General features: G+C 36.6%; 2 protein-coding genes across 2 annotated transcripts; one reads left to right on the forward strand and one right to left on the reverse strand.

Moving 5' to 3' along the window:
• Nucleotides 1–1,748: 1,748 nt before the first annotated feature.
• Nucleotides 1,749–3,105, forward strand: LOC110803484 (uncharacterized). The gene is made up of 2 exons (XM_022009004.2): nt 1,749–2,193; nt 2,426–3,105. The coding sequence occupies exons 1-2, from the start codon at nt 1,749–1,751 to the stop codon at nt 3,103–3,105; spliced, it is 1,125 nt and encodes a 374-aa protein (XP_021864696.1).
• A 6,068-nt stretch (nt 3,106–9,173) lies between these two features.
• On the reverse strand, nt 9,174–12,200 carry LOC110804014 (ubiquitin-like-specific protease 1). The gene is made up of 7 exons (XM_056834819.1): nt 11,943–12,200; nt 11,525–11,850; nt 11,266–11,445; nt 11,069–11,173; nt 9,777–9,846; nt 9,565–9,663; nt 9,174–9,463 (listed from the first exon to the last, which is right to left on the reverse strand). The coding sequence occupies exons 2-7, from the start codon at nt 11,692–11,694 to the stop codon at nt 9,365–9,367; spliced, it is 723 nt and encodes a 240-aa protein (XP_056690797.1). The 5' UTR covers nt 11,695–11,850; nt 11,943–12,200; the 3' UTR covers nt 9,174–9,364.
• Between the last annotated feature and the right edge of the window lie 2,786 nt (nt 12,201–14,986).

Below are 14,986 nucleotides of genomic sequence, written 5' to 3' on the forward strand. Positions count from 1 at the left end.
GCTAACTTGACCAAATTATTATGTAATATCTCTTATTTCAGTAATCTATGTAAAACAATATAATATTTTCTACCATAGATACAAAGTTTATAAATATTCTATATGATAAAACAAGAACAAATAAAGTAGAGACATTTTTTTAGGAAAAGAGGTTTATAAAGGCATACAACTACGGGCTATTTTGTAGAATTAATAATACAAATATGTATTGTCATTCATTATATGCATGAATTTGTACTGCTCCATTCCTAATATGTTTTGACAACCACTATTTGACGGATTCCAATACAATATTTAATAGTTTATTAGTCAATTTCATATGAGAAAAAATTATAAGAATTTGATGTTTTTAAATATATAATGAGGCAAATCTAACAAGATCCAATCCTGCGTGATGATACCTTGAAATATGATACATATATATTTTCCCAAGTCGAGCACTTATAAGAAAATTACTTTCATTGTCGTGATATATAACACAAATCATGAATGATAGAACTTTACAATGTCTTATACTCCCTCCGTCCCTTAATACTCGCACCGCTTTTCTTTTCGGGCCGTCCCTTAATACTTGCACCAATTCTATAAATGAATTTTTTTTACCAATATTATATTATTTCTCACACTTACATACTAACCCACCTACACCCCTACTCCCTACAAAAAATCATAGAAAATTCACAACTCTCACTCCCCACCCTCTAGCCCTTAACTAATTATATTAAAAAAAAATACTCCACTATCAACCACCACCCATTAAATTAATAAGTCAATTAAAGTGTTATAAGCTCTGCACCGGTCGAATCGATGTGAGTATTAAGGGAGGGAGGGAGTAGTCCACGTGTATGTATTATACACTTGTATGCCTAACTGACCTTTTTACTATATTTTAAGAAAAAGTTGTAAAAAGTAAGTAAACCTTAGGCCGTCCTTCTAAAAACAGTCCCACCTTTACAAAATTTATGAATAATCCAACCTTTGAAGCTTATCTTCCCAAAACAGTGTTTGATCGGTTGGTAGCTGGATTTACATGTTAATTTGACAAGTGTCACTTTTCAATTGGTTTAGATTCATTTAATTTTAAGTTTATGCTAATTAAAAACACATTTTTATTTCTCCTCCTCACTCTCGTGGACCGTGGTTGTTCTCCCATCCTTTCCATGGCATCCTCCTTTCTCTCTATTCCTTATGGCATCCTCCGGAAATTCAAGATGTGTGCTACATCAATGACTCGGCATTGCCAGCAATGTGCGTGACGATGTCCCTCGCTCATCTTAATCTCCCCTTAACACTTACTATTCTACTATTAAAAGAAAAAAAAAGTCATTCGTCCCCACTAAAGTCACTACTTGCAATAACGCATGTAGCGGTGGTTTGAGTACTTAATTCAGTTGAAAAGCCTCAAAAAACTCATAGATTCTCATCCGCAACCATTTCAATCTCTTGACTAATAACCTTTTTTCTTTTTGTTAATTGTTCAATCAAACTATTTCGGTTAATTATTATAGTATTTTAGTGTATCCCCGAGTTGCAAATTATTCAAGAATGTAATTGATTAGAGGGGAGGGAAGGGTGAACCGTGGATGTGGAGGATAGAGAAATGGTGGGGATTCTATGGTGGGCATCCATGGAGGAGGAGAGATAGAGTGTGTGTGTGAGAGAGAGCGATGTGATTTTAGGTAGTTGCAATTAACGGGTAGTCGTAGTGGCAGATTGATGGAGGAGGAGGTATTAATTTTGGTGTTGTAATGTTGGTAGGCGGAGGTGACACTGGTAGTTTACGCCGAGACAAAGAGGGAGAGAGTGAATGGAAACAAATGAGGGAAGAGGAGGAGCTAGGACTATCTGGCGGGATAATAGTCATGTGGAACCCCCAATTTATCAACTTTGAGATGATAGGAAGGGATCTTCATTCTATTCACGGCGTTGTGGAGGTAAACAATTCTAACCCCTTCCAATTTTTGATTTCAGCTATTTATGCTAGCACTAAGTTTAAAAGTAGAATAGAATCTTGGCATGAACTAATTGATATGTCTAAACATATTTCTGTGCCTTGGGTGGTAATGGGAGATTTTAATGAAATTACCTGTCAATCGGATAAACTGGGGGGAAATCGTATAAAACAGTACAGAGCTGATAAATTTGTTGATGCAATGGATGAATGTGGTTTGATAGATGTTGGCAACATAGGAAGTAGATTTACATGGTTCAATAAGCAAAAAGAGAACCCCATTTACCAAAAACTAGATAGGGCTTGGTTAAATATGCATTGGTTGAATTTGTTCCCCAACTCCACCGTCCATAATCTCCCACGAGGGACCTTAGACCATAACCCAATTAAACTGATCAAAGAGAAAAAGGAGAGAAGGGTCACTCCTTCCCAACCCATTTTTTAAATTGGAACCATTGTGGTATGTTGAACCAGGTTTCTCTAACATGGTAAATGAAAATATGAATGCTGGTTGCTCTAATCTTGTGACCAAACTTAAAAACATTTCAAAAACAATGTCTTCTTGGGCTAAAGACAACATAGGGAACTTTCTTAAAAAAGGGAAAATTCTGTCTGCTAGATTACGTGGGATAGAAAAAGCCTTAGAAATTAGACCAAACTGCAGGCATCTACTGGAATTAAATGAGGAACTCTCTAAGGAGTTGGGCCTCATTTATGAACAGGAAGAAACCTTTTGGATGGCCAAGGCAAGGTGTAATTGGATCAAAAGTGGTGATGCAAATACTGGGTTCTTCCATAAGTCAGTTATCATAAGGAGAAGAAGGAACAAAATTTCTAAACTCACCTCTGAAGTTGGCCTAAATGTTGAGGGTCCTGACTTAGTCTCCCATATTGTCACCTACTTCACTAACCTCTTTACCTTAGAGATCACTATCCCCCCATGTGAAGACCACCACTATAGAAATGAGATTAACATAGATCAACCAACCTCCATTGAGGAAATAGGGAAGACAGTCTTTGAGCTAGGACCCCTAAAAGCCCCAGGAAGGGATGGCCTCCATGCTTATTTCTACCAGCAACACTGGGGGAGTCTTTGGCAAGACACTTATAACTTTGTAGATAGCATTCTCCAGGATAGGTCCTTCCCTATTTAGTTAATGACACCACCATTTGCATCATCCATAAGTCTGAGCACCCAGATACCATCAAACAATTCAGACCCACCAGCCTTTGCAATGTCAGCTATAAGATTGTTTTCAAAATCCTAGTGAATAGAAACAGACCCCAACCTCAGTGAGCTGACCTCAGGTTGGGACATAAACTATATAGCTGCCTCAGAAATCCTCCACTCCATGAAAACTAGAAAAGGCAAATTTGAATGGTTTGCTCTTAAGATTGACTTGGAAAATGCTTATGATAGACTAGAATGGAACTTTATTAGGTTCTGCTTGGCTAGGAAGGGTTTTGACAAGAACTCATGTGACCTAATTATGAACTGTGTGGCTTCCCCCTCCACATCTATCATTGTTAATGGCCAACCCTCCCCTAGCTTTAGAACCTCTAGGGGTATCAGACAAGGAGACCTTTTATCCCCCTACATCTTCATCCTTTGCATGGAGTACCTTGCTGAGCTCATCTCAGAATCATAAAAAAAGGGGGACTGGAAACCCTTCTGCCTGAGGAGAAATGGCATTCCCATCACCCACCTCATGTTTGCTGATGACTTACTTTTGTTTGGAGACACTTCTAGTAGAACCTTGCAGAGTATGAGGGAGGTTCTTGGAAATTTTTGGGAAGTCTCTGGTCAAAAAATGAATAATACTAAGAGCAAAATATACTTTTCAAAGCACTCCCCCCAAGACCAAAAGGACATGTTCTGCTCATCCTTAGAAGTTCAACCCAGCCCAGACCTAGGTACCTACCTTGGCTTCCCTTTGACTGACAAGATACCAACAAAAAACCAAACTGAGTATGTTTGTATGAATATTAAAAGAAAGTTGGCCTCCTAGAAAGAAAAATGCCTAAGTAAAGCTGGCAGATTAGTGCTCATAAAGGCTTCCCTCACTGCCATAGCCAACTACTCTATGCAAGTCCTTTATCTCCCCCAAAAAACCCTTCACTCAATTGACCAAATATGTGCTAAGTTCTTGTGGGATTCTGAACCACAAAGACAAAAAAACTCACTTAGTTGCTTGGCTCAAGTCTTGTGGTGATGCTAATCTAGGAGGTTTGAGTGTTAGCTCAGCAGTGATTATGAACCAAGTCCTCATGACCAAGCTTTGCTGGAAGTTTGACACAAGCTCTAACCTTGCCAGTAGACTTGTGAAGGACTAGTACATAGAGAACAGACCTTACCCCACTGCCTTCCCCAAGGGTTCCCTCATCTGGCAGAATTTTGGGTAGGGATGGGATCTATACCAAAAGCTAACTGTTTGGTGTGTTGGTGATGGTGAGAGTATTAACCTGTGGCATGACAATTGGACAGGTAAAGGACCCCTTAGAACCTTAGTTACTGGACCAATGAACAAAGACGAGGAGGACCAAAACCTTAGTAGCATTATGAGAAATGGGAACTGGAACATAAAGAATCTGTCTTTTATCCTCCCTATTGACCTTTTATTGTGGATTCAAGCCATCCCCCTGCCTCAAATTGGAAAGATGCCCCTTACTGCTCCCTAACCTCAGGCATCAAATTTGATTCTAAGACCGCCTACAACACCATTTGGAGAAACCACTTTCCTGACCTGTTACCTAATGCCAAATGGAGTTGTATCTGGAGAGCTAGATGCCCACCTAGGATCCAATTCTTCCTTTGGCTAATTTTGTGGAAGAGACTACCAAGTGCCTCTCACTTAGCTAGCAGACAGATCATCCCTAATTTTCATTGTACATTCTGCCCTACTGCCCAAGAAGACATTGAACATATTTTCTTAAATTGTCCTAGAGCTTAGGAGTTTCGGAATGAAGTTGATTTAAAACCAAATGTTAGCCATGTTAACCCTGATTTTGAAACTTGGTTCCTGGAAAACTTAAAAGACAATGATTCTGATCCAAATCTTACCACACCCCTCCCCCAAAGTATCTTTGCTTTTTTCTTGTGGAGGATATGGATAAGAAGAAATCTGTGGACTTTCCAGAAAGAAAATAAAAGCATTACCCCCTGGTGTCAGCATACTCTGTGGCTTTCAAATGAATTTGAAAAACTTCACAGCACTCACAACCAGCAATTCAAACCAATGCATATAGAACCCAACCCCACTCTGAGTTTATTGTGAAATGTGATGCTACTTTTTGCACTTCCACCCTCTTTGCTTCCTATGCTATTGTCTGCAGGGACTCAAACCACATGTTCAAAGCTGGTGTTGCTGGTACCTTTTCCACAAACTCAGCCAAAACCGCGGAAACACAAACTATCCTATTGGCAGTATCATAAGTCACTAACAACAATTGGGATAATACTACAATCTACTCAGATTGTAAGACAACAATACAAGGACTAAAAGATGACCAAGCTCTAGCTTCGAACCTCACTAACTTATATGGAATATGCAGGGCATTGCAAAGAATCCACGGAAGCCTTTGTGTGAAATTCCAAAGAAGAGAACAACTTATGGAGGTGGATAACGTGGAAAAGAAGGCCAAGGCCCGACTGAGTCTGTTGGACCAAGGCGTTGATCTACCCCCCCCCCCCCAGTTTAGCGAATGATATTTCCAGTGACAATGAAACCTATTTTTTGGAAGTATGCTTGCTTCGTAATTATTCCATAAGTGGCTGTATTTTTGCCTCCTTAAGGAGTGAGGCTATGTGAACAATACTTTGACAAGCTTTTGATGTTTACATATTAATGAAGTAACTCTTTCTGACCAAAAAAAAAAAAAAAATACACAATAATACAACCCTTTTAAACCTCCAAAGATTTCTCGGATCACCAGGTATCATTCGCAACTCTTCTCTCATACTCTCACTCTCTGTAATTCCGCTAGTTTAGATCCTTGTCTCGAATACTTATCTTCTTATCTTATTCCTTGCCTATGCCTTAAACACGAACTCCATAACGCTACTCTTGGGAACTTTGGTATGGGGTAGATAAGATTACGATAATATTAATCTAGAAGAATTGAATCAAGAATCAGGATCTCTCAGGCACGAAAAAGGGGCTTCAAAGGTTAAAACGAGATCTAGCAAAGACAAGTTGTAAAATTCTGAGAACACATTATATATAATTCTTACATTATATTGCAATTTGAAACTTATGTTATTTTTGCTTAATTTGATCATCCTTTATAAATTGTTCACATAATTAATTTGTTAAATCACGCCTTGTAAGACATTATGGACAATTTGGCTTGTTTTGTTAAGGACCTTTAATCAATCTAAAACACCCTTTCGGTATAGATAAAAACCGACATGTTCACAAACACTTTAGACAATCCAAACACTAGCTTCTCGTTCTGCAGACTGCATGAGCAAGCCATGATTTGAATATGCTTCACAACCATATGACTTCCTGCTTTATATTTTGAGATTTCTTTCAGGTAAACAACAATACTCCAAAGTGTCGTGATAGTCCTGATAAGATGAAGCATTAGTGTTGAATTGTTGTTTTACTTCACTTCATTTTTCTTCTTGGGTCACTTTAGACAATCCAAGCACTAGCCTTTTCTTGTTGTAATCTTCTTGAACCTTGCTGGAAGACTGGAAGTTCACCTTTTGTTCTAGTTGTTGTTTAAAAATCCATAACCTTTTTTGCGGCCGTGGTTACTAATGCTAAATTGGATTAAAACTGTGAAGAAGATGGATTAAGGGTTGAGGTATCTCACCAATTTTTTTTTTCTTAGGAAAATTTGTAAAACACAATCCAACATTCGCCCGTTCTTCTAAAAACAGTATCACCTTTGATTAATTTTGGGATAATCCAAGATTTTGGGGCGTATCTTTGCAAAATAGTACTTGACCTGTTGGTGACCGAATTTATAAGTAAATGTGACATGTGTCACTAACTAATTTGTCCAACTTTGTTTAATTTTATTTTATAAATTTTAATTTTTTAAAAACCTCATCTTTCTCCCATGAGAGAAACCCTTTTCTCCTCCCACTCTCCCATGGAAGCCTTCCATATGAATCTCTCTTCTTCCCCTTCGATCACCACCCACCTTCCTCTCCTCTACTTCATGTTCTCCTTCTCTCACGTCTCCTCAAACTCCTCCTCACTCCTCATCTAACCTACGAGTCATACGACACAAAGGGAGAAGAACCAGGAAGAATTGAAGGGTGGCTACAATAGGAGGGTGCAACTCTCTCCTCGTCGATTGGGTAAGGTGTTCTGCGGTAGTAAATGGTGGCAATGGTGGCTTTGGGAGAAGGAGGTGACTTTACTGGTGGTTGTTGTAGGAGTGGTGTGGTGCGCTAGAGGACAGATAAAGGGGAGTGTGTGAGTTTGAGATTCGATTTCAGTCATGGGCTGCAACAACTATTAGAGCGCAATTTAGGATTACTAATGGTTTCAGCCAATGAAAAATAAGATTTATAATTTATTTTTGAATTAAAAAAATCGAGTGCCACGTAGATATATTAATTAATCAATTAATTACTAATATATACAACTCCATCCAAATCAACCACTATAATAATTGAAAAATAAATCTAAAATAAAATTCAATCCAAAATCGAACACTAATCTAAAACAGCGCATCTCCTGTGAGACCAGTCACACCATCAACTTGATGGTGTGACGAGCGCAAAACCAATAGCGTACCTCTCCTAAAACTATATAAAAAAAAGTAACAGATTTAAACTATAGAAGTAACATACCTAAATTAAAAAAAGTACCTCCTCTAAAAATGTAAACAAAAAAAATAACATGTCTAAACTATAGAAGTAACATACCTAAACTAAAAATGTACCTCCCCTAAAACTATTCCGTATAAAAAAAGTAACATGTCTAAACTATAGAAGTAACATACCTAAACTAAAAAAGTACCTCAACTAAAATTATAAAAAAAGTAACATGTCTAAACTATAGAAGTAACATACCTAAACTAAAAAAATACCTCCTCTAAAATTATTAAAAAAAAGAGTAACATGTCTAAACTATTGAAGTAACATACCTAAACTAAGAAGATATCTCCCCTAAAACTACTCCGTATAAAAAAAGTAACATGTATAAACTATAGAAGTAACATACCTAAACTAAAAAAAGTACTTCCTCTTAAATTATATAAAAAAAGTAACATGTCTAAACTATAGAAGTAACATACCTAAACTAAGAAGGTATATCCCCTAAAACTACTCCGTATAAAAAAAGTAACATGTATAAACTATAGAAGTAACATACTTAAACTAAAAAAAGTACCTCCTCTAAAATTATATAAAAAAAAGTAACATGTCTAAACTATAGAAGTAACATACCTAAATTCGTAAGTGTGAACTGGTCTCACCATCAGTTGATGGTGAGGACAGTCTCATATAAGAATTTGGGAATCTAAAATAAAATTCAATCCAAAATCAAAAACTAATCTAAAATAAAATTCAATCCAAAATCAAACAATAATCCAATATTAGAGCGCCACTTAGGAAATCTAATGGTTTTAAAAAATGAAAAATAATATTTCAAAATTATTTATTAATTAAAAAAATCGAGTGCCACGTAGATAAAAAAAATTAGGTGACATGTACACTAGTGGAAAAAGGGTCATTTGCATCGCACTTTTAAGCACATTTGCGTCGCATATCGTGCGTGGCAAAAGCTCTCGACGCAAATGACTAAAAGTCATTTGCGTCGCACATTTGTGCGACGCAAATGAACCTTATTTGCGTCGCACATTTAGCAAATGTGCGACGCAAATAACTTTTCAGGCATGGTGCTGAAAAGTCATTTGCAACGCACATTAGCTAAATGTGCGACGCAAATAAGGTTCATTTGCGTCGCACATTTAGCTAATGTGCGTTGCAAATGACTTTTCAGCACCAAGCCTGAAAAGTTATTTGCGTCGCACATTAGCTAAATGTGCGACGCAAATGACTTTTAGGCGAAAAAAAAAGTCATTTGCCACGCACAATAGCTTAATGTGCGACGCAAATGACAATTTTAGCGCCAAAAAATTAAGTCATTTGCCTCGCACATTGAGCTAACGTGCGTTGCAAATGACTTATTTTTTTTTAAAAAAATATTCGTTTTTTAATATTTTAGTTGGAAATTCCGACATGATCGTCTTTGAAATTAGACGCTTCATTCCCAATACCGGGAATACATTTATAATTAATACCTGTCACTAAAGTTTACAACGTAATTAACGTTCCCAATAAAAGACAATTAAATTCGTCATAGATCGATCAACCAACATGTTACAACAAACATAAAATTATTACAACAAAGGTACGTAGCTAGCTAGAGATCAAGTTCATATTACAAATTAAGCTAAAAATTCGACATTGTTCATGAAGTAATCTGCCCAAAAATCTTTCACCTCATTAATCTCCTCCGGTGAATAAGGCAATGTTCTTGAAAAATCCTAAAAAAGTGTAAATAATTCAATTTATCAACGATTGATCAATATAATAGTTTTGTGTACTTCAATTTATTATATAAAGTACGTAGTTTATGAGAACATACCTTAGTAAGATCTTGACTATTACCATGATTCATTATTATGTCGTACATAAAACGCATGACGTAGTAGCCACAATCTAGTGATCCCGGTTGTTGAGCACACTAAATGCATTAAAATAAATAACACAAGTAAAATTTCTATCACATTGTATGTTATAATTTTGAAAAACTTATTTCTTAGGTAAATAATAAACTAATTATATATATATATATACCTGTGCTGGAATCCATGTTATTTTAGTTCCCTTAGATTGTCCACCTAGTCTCTTGTAACTCCGAAAAGCACTACACATTCGATAAAATATGCAATTATATATACTTTGTTTACACATGTAAATGCAAAGAATATTTTACATGTAATGGCAATTATATACTTTGTTTACACATGTAAATGCAATTATATACGTAGTAGTCACATTTAAGGCTAATTGGGTCGTTCTAGGTCATTTTTAGGCAAAAATGATGTTTTCGAACCCAACTTTGAACCAAAGAACCTAAGGAATGTTTTCAAACTTATTACACGTCTCATATGCATAGTTATAACTTTCTAAGGCCCTTTACAATCTATTATTTCACATTTAAGGCTATTTGGGTCGTCCTAGGTCATTTTTAGGCAAAAATGATGTTTTCGAACCCAACTTTGAACCAAAGAACCTAAGGAATGTTTTCAAACTTATTACATGTCTCATATGCATAGTTATAACTTTCTAAGGCCCTTTACAATCTATTATTTCACATTTAAGGCTATTTGGGTCGTCCTAGGTCATTTTTAGGCAAAAATGATGTTTTCGAACCCAACTTTGAACCAAAGAACCTAAGGAATGTTTTCAAACTTATTACACGTCTCATATGCATAGTTATAACTTTCTAAGGCCCTTTACAATCTATTATTTCACATTTAAGGCTATTTGGGTCGTCCTAGGTCATTTTTAGGCAAAAATGATGTTTTCGAACCCAACTTTGAACCAAAGAACCTAAGGAATGTTTTCAAACTTATTACACGTCTCATATGCATAGTTATAACTTTCTAAGGCCCTTTACAATCTATTATTTCACATTTAAGGCTATTTGGGTCGTCCTAGGTCATTTTTAGGCAAAAATGATGTTTTCGAACCCAACTTTGAACCAAAGAACCTAAGGAATGTTTTCAAACTTATTACACGTCTCATATGCATAGTTATAACTTTCTAAGGCCCTTTACAATCTATTATTTCACATTTAAGGCTATTTGGGTCGTCCTAGGTTATTTTTAGGCAAAAATGATGTTTTCGAACCCAACTTTGAACCAAAGAACCTAAGGAATGTTTTCAAACTTATTACACGTCTCATATGCATAGTTATAACTTTCTAAGTCTCTTTACAATCTGTTATTTCACATTTAAGGCTAATTGGGTCGTTCTAGGTCATTTTTAGGCAAAAATGATGTTTTCGAACCCAACTTTGAACCAAAGAACCTAAGGCAAAAATTTAGGCAAAAATGACATTTTCATATGCATACTTTACTTACTTGTTTAGTGGCTCCTTAATCATCAAATTTCTCTTCTTCTGTTGAGAATCAAATATGTAGACCTCACGTTTAGACAAGCAAAGAACTAAAAGCATCCAGTGACTCCTACATACAAACAATAAACGTATGTAGTTAGAAAAAAAAAAGTTAAATTTATAACAATCAATTAAAAACGAAGTTCAAAGTAATTTTCATACTTTTCGTAGTATGGACATAAGATGAATGTCTTAGAACTAAGTGCACTCATGGACCTCGTCATGTACAATAGAATTCGATCTGCATCGGACTTTAACATGGTGGCCGAGATCATCTCCGGGCACATGAATCCAATACTATTGGGGTGACAATCATCGTGAAAACACAACTCACTCAAAGCCCTATAATATAGAGTGTAAGAACGTTAAGACAATCATAAAAATCAAATTTAGGGGCAAAATATGAATTTAGGTAACTCACGTAACAAAAACTTGTATTATTGATATATTGAGCCATGCTCCCGAGAGAAGTTGATCGGTGTCTTCAACGGTGACACTAATTTCAAAGTCCTTTTCCATATTGAATGTCCTTTTAGTGCAATGTACCTTAACGTGCTCCCCTTCTTTTAATCCCAACATCATAGTTTTCATCACATTGCACTTACCACTCAAATTTTGCACTTTATAATTTTCAAGGAAATAGGTTTTTGATTTAGTGTTGGACGCTTTTGTTCCACTTCCCCCAACCACTATCTCTTTCCCTTTGTTCCCTTTCCCTTTAGGCTCTTTACTTGTAGGCTTGTTTACCTGAGGTATGATTTTCAAATAACGATATACATATTAGTGAGCATACATGGTATAATAGTTCTACTTCAAATTATCATGCATATGTTAGTTACCTCCTCATTCGTAAGCGACACCAAATGCTTTGGCCACTGAGTGAAGGTACCATGAGCTTGAGCAAGTTTCTTAATATATTGAGAAGGCACGGGGACGGGAGCTTCTTTGTACGCGGGCTCAAAATCATCAACGCTCACTTTCACGTTATCGGACGTGACGTCGTTGTGGTGATCAAGGAGCAACTCTGGACATATGGTACCATAGGCAACAAAGACTTTCTCCGAGCCTATGTTCAGGTATAGATGGCACGGGACAGGTTCCTTATTATTTATTTTGAACAATAACGCAAATACAATGTAACATGTTAGAAAAGTTCAATAGAATTAACTAGAAACAAATTACTTGAAAAACACAAATTATCATACCGTAATGTCGGCAAATGGATCTAAACCCCCGGAACGACAACTACTATGAACATTTGCGTCTATCCTCATATGGCTTGGTATTTGGACACCAAGTTCTTTAGCAAATGTGATAAATTTCTCCATGACCATGGCATCCATCTTGGAGTTCATCTCTTGTATTGTCTCATCTTTGACCCTTTTGGTCACTCTTGCTTCCATTTCCTCCATCTCCGCATCTCCATACCGTCGAAAGCTACGCCGCTCTCCGGTCCCCCACACAGCTTTGATGCCTACTCCACCACCAAATGTTAGTGGTCTCCCTTCTTTAGTCTTACCAAGTGCACGAGATAAGACATCATCTCGTGCACTTTTGGGAACAAATTCCCCTTCATCTTGTTTCCTTTTCCATTCATCCTACATGAAATCAAATGGTTTTGAGAAAAGTTCAACACTTGGTTTCATATTTAAGAACATATATGAAATTAGAGGAATCACAACATTACGCAAAATTGTTAAATGAACTTACAATATTTTCTTTGACCTTTTGTGTGCCCTGATCCGGCAAGTAAGGATTTCCTTTCTCATCTGGTACCGATCTTGCAAGAAGCCATAAACATGTCCTACTCGGCAAACTTGAAGAAATTGTAGACGCAGAGGAACCTTCAGATGACGAAGAAACTGAGGGAATGTACCCTTTTCTCTGCCATTCACTTGTCATTTCAGCATATGATTTCTGTCCCATATGATGAGGATATATGTTGAAAGATTGACTTTGTCTTGCTTTCTCACTTATTTCCTAATTTTAGGGGGGTAAAAGAAATTATTACAACAAAATAAAACTTAGATTATAACAAGACTTTAAATAAGAATAATTTTTATACCTCAGCTTCTTCGGAGGTACGTATCTTCACAAATTCCTTCCATATATCCTTAGTTATATAACTATACAAATCATATGGCATCTTTTCATCTTTTGGCCTTTTTCTTGTACCCCCGATCCAACCAGTCGTCAATCTTGATTTGAATTCCCTCCAACGCTTATCACAACTCTTTAAGACAACTTCTTTCTTAGTTTCATCTGTGATATGAAATTCTCTCTAAATGAAAGAAAAAGAAAAGGAACAAGAAAGTCTTTTAGCACATGAAAAAGACACGTAGATATGTACAACTGAATTTCCAAAATAAAACCGGTTACCTTGACGTCTTCCCACAAAGTGTCTTTTATTCCTTGTGAAACATCTTCCCAGGTTCTGATCAATATTGAAACCTTTGCGCGACTTATCTCGCCAATGTGATTCTTGTAATCCGTTGCCCATTTCCCTGTGGGTCGGTCCAAGTGATCCCATTCAATTATTCTTGGAACCCCGGGCATGGATTTTATTCCTTTTGTAGGGCCTCTTGGCTTCTTTTTTTGCTTTTAGGGCACTTGATTTGGTGATTTGTTAGAAGGACCTGAATTTGCGTGTTGATCTTCATCCATGCCTGACGCTACTGCATTGGAAAATCATCAAAATTACATACCTTCAAAAGCAGGATTTTAAAATAAAAATAAAGAACTGACCAGTTCTGTGCACTGATCTGCACAGCTCAGATCAGAACTGTGCAGATCACTGCACAGAACTGATCAGAACTGACCAGTTCTGTGCACTGATCTGCACAGTTCTGATATGAGCTGTGCAGATCAGTGCATAGAACTGGTCAGTTCTGATCAGTTCTGTACACTGATCTGCACAGTTTCTGATCTGAACTGTGCAGATCAGTGCACAAAACTGGTCAGTTCTGATCAGTTCTGTGCACTGATCTGCACAGTTCTGATCTGAGCTGTGCAGATCAGTGCATAGAACTGGTCAGTTCTGACCAGTTCTGTACACTGATCTGCACAGTTTCTGATCTGCACAGTTCTGATCTGAGCTGTGCAGATCAGTGCATAGAACTGGTCAGTTCTGATCAGTTCTGTGCACTGATCTGCACAGTTCTGATCTGAGTTTTGCAACATTTTGGAACAGATCGAAACCCATAAAAGACACCATCAATCATGCATGCTGTCATTATTTCGATTCTAACCCATAAAATGACGTTTTCCTAGGTCATTTTTAGGCAAAAATGATGTTTTCGAACCCAACTTTGAACCAAAGAACCTAAGGAATGTTTTCAAACTTATTACATGTCTCATATGCATAGTTATAACTTTCTAAGCCTCGTACTAATCTATTATTCCACATTTAAGGGTAATTGGGTCGTTTTAGTACATATTTAGGCAAAAATGACATTTTCGAACCCAACTTTTAACCAAACAACCTAAGGAATGTTTTCAAACTTATTACATGTCTCATATGCATAGTTATAACTTTCTAAGCCTCGTACTAATCTATTATTCCACATTTAAGGGTAATTGGGTCGTTATAGTACATATTTAGGCAAAAATGACGTTTTCGAACCCAACTTTTAACCAAACAACCTAAGGAATGTTTTCAAACTTATTACATGTCTCATATGCATAGTTATAACTTTCTAAGCCTCGTACTAATCTATTATTCCACATTTAAGGGTAATTGAGTCGTTATAGTACATATTTAGGCAAAAATGACGTTTTCGAACCCAACTTTTAACCAAACAACCTAAGGAATGTTTTCAAACTTATTACATGTCTCATATGCATAGTTATAACTTTCTAAGCCTCGTACTAATCTATTATTCCA

This window comes from Spinacia oleracea, chromosome 1, assembly GCF_020520425.1.
Source record: "Spinacia oleracea cultivar Varoflay chromosome 1, BTI_SOV_V1, whole genome shotgun sequence".
Lineage (NCBI taxonomy): Eukaryota > Viridiplantae > Streptophyta > Magnoliopsida > Caryophyllales > Amaranthaceae > Spinacia > Spinacia oleracea.